Raw genomic sequence first — 8,040 nt, 5'->3', positions numbered from 1 at the left:
TTTGGAAGACCGATTTATTGCTTAGGATAACCACCCCATGCATTTTCTGTTTTAGCGTTTTTTTTTCCATTCCCTGTTTTGGAATTTGTTCTTTGGTTTTTTATACTTCATAATTTTGGAAAATGAAAATTGCTACTGGAAATTATAAAAAATAAATAAATGAATGAATGAAGGGCATGGATAGAAGTTTTATACTTCATAATTTTCTTGTGTGTCTCTCTAATAAACCTGCTCAAGAATCCACATCCGTAGTTTCTTATAGCTTTGCGTACCTTATTTAGTGTTGTGTTGGATGCAATTTATTCTAATAGCTTTTTTGTTTCAACTTTTATTTGAGAATTGGGATATTATGAAGGACTGGCAGGGGAAGATTATTGGTCAACGAAATCTTTAGTAGAATTAGTTTTGCCTTCCAAGTTTTGCCTTTGAAGGAGTGCTGAGGAATTTTCTTCTGATCATGAAAAAAAATAATAATAAGTTGTTTCACTTATATATTATTAGGGGATGACTATGATACTTTATAAATTGAACGCTACGATGTATAAACTAATAATTATATAAAAATTATGAAATTCAATTGACAATTGAATTCAAAATGTCTATATATATAGTGAATCATGTAAAAAATATCTCATAAACAATTAAAAAAATTTATAAAATTATATTTTTTTGAATTTTTCAATTGTCTTTTAAACCTATTTTTATGGAATCTTCTCCATGTTTAAAACACATGAATTTCAATTATATTCAATAATTTTCATATAAATAAATTTAGTAAGATAAATTTCAAGTTTTGAATCAATTAAAAAAAAATATTCAAAATCATATTTTAAAATTGAAAACAAACATTATTCTAAAAGGACAAAATTGGTCCTAACTTAAGAAATAAAATACTAGAATAAACAATTTAAAAAATAAAACATCAAAATAAATCTAACAAATAAAATAAAATATAAAAATATAATTTAACCTAAATTTTAAAGTAATGATTCTAAACAACTCGGTAGTGTAAGTTTTGAAAAGCTTTTTTATTATTATTAATAGTGAAAGAATTTGAAAAGCTTCTTTGTATATACTATCATATTTGATAATAAAAAATACTTAACAAAATCGTGATTTTGCCCAATCACAAACTATGGGCTGACATATAACTTACACATTCACAAAATAACATTTGGATTTCATGAAATATATAAGTTCTAAATAAAATAAGAAGAAGAGAAAAAAATTTGATAATGAATAATATTGTAGTTGGTCAATTTTTAAGTTCTTTCTTCATTGTCACTATTCTAACCGAAAAAAAAAAAAAAAAAAAGGTGTTATGTGTTTGTCTATGTTTTAAATAAATTAAAATAAATAAAGAATAAAACATGGATAGTTACATGAGCAATTCTTTAAAGAGAATAAAAAATTGAAATGAAAAAAACATTGAAAAAGAAAAAGTTATTTAAATTTATGATTAGAATATTAAAAGAGGATAAAATAATGTATATTAAAATTAGAGATCAAAATAATTATTAAAAAAATATATTTTTATATAATGATATAGATAAATATAAAATGAATAATATTAGTAGTGAAACTTGTGTCTCTTATTCTTAGCAAAACATAAAAAGTAAGTTGATATTACTTTTGCAAAATGGTATAAAAATAGTGTTTCAATTTTTAGTCGAGATGAATCAAAATTTATTTTAACATAAATCAAAGTCAAACGTTTAAAAGTAGAATTTCGATTTGTTTTCAATAAAACTATACAGTGATTTAAAAAAATAGTTTTATTTTTGTAAACAATGCAAAAAATATTAGAAAATATTTTTTTTTTCAAAACAAAATACTTTGAATCTTAACAAAATTCTAAAAAAATTAAAAAAGATGCAAGAGTTTAGCTTTATAAAAACAAAGTCAAATTACACTTTTAATCTCTCATTTTATTCAATTAATTCAATTTAATTTTTTTTATTATTAAAAGGTTCAATTTAATCCTTAATTTTTACAAAAAGGATACAACACGATCCTTTATATCAGATTGAGGCTAACAACATTAAATTTCTGTACTTGTTTTAATATATGTCTTTTTTTATTGTGTAACATGGATATTTTTTAAAATTAAGAATCAATTTGAAATTTTTAATAATAGAAAAACCAAATTAAATAAATAAAATGAGATTAAATGAATAATTTAACCTAAAATTTTTCTTTTTTATAATTACAATTACATGGTGTTGATATTAGATATAATATTCTATTATAATTTAAAGTTATGATTCACAAGTTAAATATACAAGTAACATATATTCTTACTATAAATGATTTAATTAAGTATCTCATGACAAAATATAAGACTAAGACAAATAGAATAAATAAAAAAGATAAAGGATACCATATAACATATTTCTACTATTTCTAAATAACAACCCACTAAAATAGAAATATTAGAGTTAAGTGTAAAAATATTTAATATTTATCACCATAGCTTCCTGTGCGTAGCTCTTGATTTTATTTTCTTTTGCTTTCTTTTGCGTAGCTCTTGAAATATATATTTCAAAATAAAAAAAATTAAAAAGATCAAAATAATTATAAAAGACATTTTACATTTATTGCATGATATGAAAAACACATTCGAATTGATTGAAAAAATTCTTTGGATTTTATTTTAATTATAGTTAAAATAATATTTTCAAGAAAAGGAATTAAAAAGAAACATACAATTCCCTTCTTCAAAATCGATCAAATTTTGTTTAAATTGATTAGAGCTCCATTTTTTTTAATAAAAAATACCTTCTTTTTTAAAATAACCAAGTATAAAATCTTACCGTTGTGAATATTTACTACTTCTCAAAATTCTGTATCAAACTAGTCACAGTTAAATTTTGATTAACAACTAAGTGGATAGTGATATTTGGTTTGAAAATCCTTAACATGTCATTAACTTTTTGTTCAATAGTCATGAAATATCATTTTTTATCTACCATTTTACATATTAAAAAAGTATATAAAAATAATTAAAAAAAAAAAAACTAACAATTCTTAGAAAATCTAAAAATTTAACGCATATTAAACACGCATACCTAATTAAACCAAAAACAACTGATAGAATGAATGTGCTATACTTGTAGGCTTGTAGCACTGATAATTAAATATGTCTCAGAAGTTTTAAATTTTTAACAGCGCTGTAAGATTATTAAAATATTTAATATTAATTAAATTGGTTAATTGTGTCCTGTGGACGTTGGGGGAGAGTTTCTGCGAGACGTTGAGCAGCATTCATATATTAATAGCTAGCAAGTATGGAACACTAGTAGAGGAAATCAGGAAACGGAACCTCTTCACCATTCTTAACATTGAGTGAGTTACAACTTACAACACTGACATGCCATCTTATTCCATTTGGAATTCGATTCTAAACCACTAAGTTTCTTCAGAGACCATAAATTCGCAATTCCATCTCTAAAGATAGTGAGAGGAGCCGAAAGAAGAGTGAAGCTGAAACCTCTCAAGTCCTAAAACTAAAATGGTATCACAACACAAGTCTTACTTTGTTACATTATGAGGCATATGACAAACGAAAGCCCTCCACGATGTACAGAATTGCCAAGCAATTGGTTATTCCTTTCACCCTATATAGGCTATAGCTATCTATACCCTCAGTTTCTCACAAACAAACAAAAAAAAAAAAGCTAAAACCATAATGTTATTATGGTTCTCTACTTGAACACCGGACAGCCATCAACCTCAATTCCTGGTGCAGTTGGGCATGTGGCCAATGGGCAATGGTCCAAATCACTTCCCCACCATTTTAGATTATGCCCAGCATTTTGCAAGGCAAAGAATATCAAAACACCCATGAAAGCTGTGCCTGCATCAAGTGCTGCTGATAGTACATAATTGTACTTCTGCCACCAACGTTTGTTGTAGCGGAACACAAAGTAATTGAAGATCATTCCAGTCAATAGCCAGCTTGCAATGTTGGCTGGTGTTGCTGGTGGCATTCCAGCAAAGCCATAGGATATAACTGGTATGTTTATCAGTGGTATCCACTTCTTCTCAGGGAACATTTTGCTCATCACCCAAATTGGAACTGGTAGCACTGCTCCAATCAGGAATAGCCACACAAGGTTCCTGTACAATCCACCAGGTCCAAATAGCCTCTTTGGTCCAATCAGACCCCATATAACAGATGCATCAAAGGTCACTCTGTACTTGGGACATGTCCAAGGACTGTCATGATGAACTTTATCATCCATGCAAATGTCCTTGATGCTGTCCAACATCCACCAAGCCACTGCAAGGTTCACTACACCAGCAACTAGAGTTCCCACCAGCTGTTTGGAAAGTAACAACAAAAACAAGTAATGAGAAAATAAAGGATACTGGTTAGGAAAAAAGGCTTAGATTAGGAGGTTTGATGCTGCAATGACCTGAGCTGTGTACATGCATCGTGGAGGAATTTTCATGTAGTGGCCAAGTTTGAGATCCGACAAGAAAGAGAGAGCGTGGACGGTGCTGATTCTCCCATAAATCTTGAAGAGCAAGTTTGCAATTGGTTTTCCCGGAAGGACGTAACCAATCATGAACTGTGCTATAATGTCATATCCAGGTTGCTGCAAGGTAACCACAAGATAAAATGGGGAAAAAAACTCATGTTAAAATATTGAACCTCTATAGCTTCCCACTTCGCATCAAAATAATAGTGGAGGGGACAGGAATATTGGAGATGGTACCTGGTTGGTAGTTGCTTGAATGACACCAATAGGAAGGGTTACAATAAAAGCCAAAGCAAAAGCAAAGAGCATACCCCACCATGGCAATTGCACATCCGTTTTCCACACAAAAGCCATTAGCAGGGATAGCACCATGCTCCCAAACAATATACTGAGGAACCACCATTCAGGTACTTGCTTATAAGCTTTCATGAGTCTACCATGGACATCCAATTTCGCATTACTCATTGCTGATCTACTCTGTCTCCAAATGTCTCTGAGAAAAGGAAACTATTTCAGTGTCAACCCAAAAAATCCCATCCTAGCAGAGCAATTAATATATAGGAAACTGTATTTGATTCATTCAACTTCAAGCACTTAATGGATGAAAAGGATTAATATTATATTCAAAGTCTTCTGATCCACTTCCATCTAACATAGAAATACTAGTATATCATTCATTCACTTATACAAATATCATTTAGAATATCCAGATGATTTGTGTTAAAGGGTTCGTAGAAGCCTACCTGCCATAAAACAGTGCTACATGAGTGAGGGTTGCTGTAAACCTTGCAAAACCTGATCCAATAGATAATGCAAACAGTGGACTAAGGTACAACTTGCCGTATTTGTTGTATGCATCAACATTAAGATCATACTCTGGGGTTAAGATCTTGGTAGTATCATACTTATGTCCAGTAGTTGTGAACAACTGGTTAGAAAATATAGGAAACTTGCGGGCATCAAAGGTGTTAAACTTCCAGTAACACACAGGTACAATTATGTAGATGAACATGATAAATCCAACCCCCACATTAACAATGGAAGACCATGGTGAAACAAGGGGACTGCCATGATAAGCTGAAATCCCTGCCCAATCAAGTGTGAAGGCACCAATCCCAAGTCCATGATAACCTGATCCAACTTGCTGTGCAGTGATGTTATGTGGCCATATATAGCAGATCCACGAGAAGAATGTTAAGACTGTGAACAGATAACCAGGGAGTGCATAATACAAGAAGCTTGCACCCATGGCAATGAGGAAAAACTGCATCCTCGTTAAACCTTTTGATTTGTGCTCCCTTTCATGGAGTGCCCTGTAGTATAAGTTAACTGATGTAATCAGAATAACATTAGAGCATATAATTATAACAAACGAGAAAATAGAAGAACCTTAGATAATAATAATAATAAATATTGGTTTTTGCTGTTGCTAAAGCTCTTTTGGAGAAGATACTAAATATTTGGCTATATGTCAATTCTATAGTAGCCAATGAAAAATTGACAGAATAGTGTTTGCATATCTTCCACTTGACCTTTTTCACTTTCAGTGTTATGCTTTCTTGCAAGAGAATATTGCAATCGGACAAAACCACTCATTATATGATCCTTTCAGCGATGAAGATGCGCTTAGTCCTAGCCATAAAAAGGTAACGTGGCATGGTTGCACCATATTTACAACTGTCATTTGGGTATATTACCAATTATACAAGCTAGTAATTGCTAGTCATTTAGTCAACGACAAACTTGATTGAATTGATTCGCCTTATCTTTGTTGATTTAGCTCCGTATAAATTCTTTCGCAGTAAGACCACCCTTATTTTCATGGAATATGTGTAGTAGTAAAATTCTGCATCTATTATGCCTTCATATGGTTGAAGTGAACTTTATAGTCAGACATTATATTATATATGTACATGCAAAATAGTTCATTGGAAAGTTCCAATTTTAGCACTGGGTTTAGCTAAACAGAAGGAAATATCACTACATAATTACAATTGTGCAGCTACCAAATAAAAAAGCTGAATAAATAGATTATGCATTGACAGGTAAAATATTTTTACACCCGATAACAGATTGATTGTTATATAAGATAAATTCGTTGATTTTTACATTAGTTACTTAAAAAATTATATTTACTATAATAAACTGAGGATATAATTTTTTTTTCGGTAGTAGTTAGTAAAATATTAAACTCCAAAGATTACCTTCATTAATTTCAAATCATTTCCTCGTATTGTTGTGTTTTTCCTTATTATTCGTTCTCCTAGGTTTTGCAAATCGGTGAATACATATATTGAATAAAAATATCAGCGGCTACCAAGGGGCTTATCCATGTTTCGGTTTCAATTTAATAAAACGTAATATAGAAGAAAAGAGAAAGAATGAACCTAAAGAGGGACACTTGAGCAAGGTTTGCTGGCCACCACATTTCAACCGGATCAACTAGATACCTCCTCAGAATCCCAGCCCATCCATACCCCAACATCTGTAACTCAATTTAGAATAATAAATTTTAGAAGAAAAAAAAAACAACTTCAAAGCAGATTGATGAGAATATATGCTCCAAACAAACAAAATGCAAATTCAACTAATCTTCCACACTTTTTATTTGTCACTAAGAGATAAAACCCAACAAATTAAACATATGTATAAAACAAACAATAAAACAAATCCAGATTTTAATACTAAAAAGAAAGCATGGTATGAGAGAACCTTCAATCTTCACAGATCTCAAAGGCAGCCTTTATTTTAATTTTTAATATAAACACGCATAATTACATATTTCCTAGCATCCCCATCTCAAATCCCAAAATTCCTTGTTCAAAGACAAATTAACAATTTGACTGGCGCTTTTCCTTGAGAAAAAAATAATAATATTTTTTAACACTCCATTAAGAATAATAAAAAATAATTATGAAAGAAAAAAAGTGAAGCAGAGAAAGTGAAACCTGAGTGGTTAAGACGATAAAGAGGGCACAGAGAAAGCTGAGGGTCTGTTTATAGTAAGCCTTCATGACAGTAATGGCACCAATGGAGTAAGCATCACCCCCTCCAAAGGAAACACCACAGTTTGCAAAGATGGTGATGATGACATGCTCCTTCATGTTGAAGGGTCCAGGGTTGAGAGTGAATCGACGACCAAGAAAAGCGTACTCTCTGGTGGGAAGAGTCGCGGCCATGAACCTCCCTATGGGAAGAACCGCGATTTGCATGAGAATGGCGGAGATGGTGAGAGGCTGCGTCCTGAAGGTGAAGAACGTGTTCAGGAAGATGAGAAGCACGCACGAGGCTATTCCCAGAAACCATGCCCGGAAAGTCATCACCGGAAGTGAAGGGTCGTCGGTCTCCGGCACCACCAGCGCCACCTCCTCCACTGGACACCGCTCCTCCGGTGGACCTTCGCCGTTCGCCGCCTTCTCCGCGTCCGTACTGCTGGTCTTGGACGCCATTGAAGGCCCTGTTTGTGTGACTGTGGTGAGTGTGAGAGTGAGAGTCGCTCTGTGTGTTGTAAGTTGTTTGTCTTGCTCGACGCTAACAGATGGACAACATGTATGTC

The 8,040-nt window shown here is 31.9% G+C and overlaps 1 protein-coding gene across 1 annotated transcript; it reads right to left on the bottom strand.

Annotated features, from left to right (window-relative positions):
- Positions 1-3,299: 3,299 nt before the first annotated feature.
- Positions 3,300-8,040, bottom strand: OPT3 (oligopeptide transporter). The gene is made up of 6 exons (XM_020375078.3): positions 7,433-8,040; positions 6,872-6,969; positions 5,228-5,797; positions 4,722-4,977; positions 4,419-4,601; positions 3,300-4,322 (listed from the first exon to the last, which is right to left on the bottom strand). The coding sequence occupies exons 1-6, from the start codon at positions 7,931-7,933 to the stop codon at positions 3,705-3,707; spliced, it is 2,226 nt and encodes a 741-aa protein (XP_020230667.1). The 5' UTR covers positions 7,934-8,040; the 3' UTR covers positions 3,300-3,704.

The sequence above is a fragment of the Cajanus cajan genome, chromosome 5 (genome assembly GCF_000230855.2).
Source record: "Cajanus cajan strain Asha chromosome 5, NIPB_CcT2T_4, whole genome shotgun sequence".
NCBI lineage: Eukaryota > Viridiplantae > Streptophyta > Magnoliopsida > Fabales > Fabaceae > Cajanus > Cajanus cajan.
Note: the sequence above shows the minus strand (reverse complement) of the source record. Positions and strands in the feature narration are given on the sequence as shown.

Bases quoted from the DNA above. Each gene is read 5' to 3' on its own strand.
- OPT3 (XM_020375078.3), bottom strand. From the start codon at position 7,933: ATGGCGTCCAAGACCAGCAGTACGGACGCGGAGAAGGCGGCGAACGGC. The intron at 5,798-6,871 runs GTTCATTCTTTC...CTTATACTACAG, and splicing joins GCTCAAGTGTCCCTCTTTAG to GGCACTCCATGAAAGGGAGC. The intron at 4,978-5,227 runs GTAGGCTTCTAC...TCCTTTTCTCAG, and splicing joins GTAGCACTGTTTTATGGCAG to AGACATTTGGAGACAGAGTA.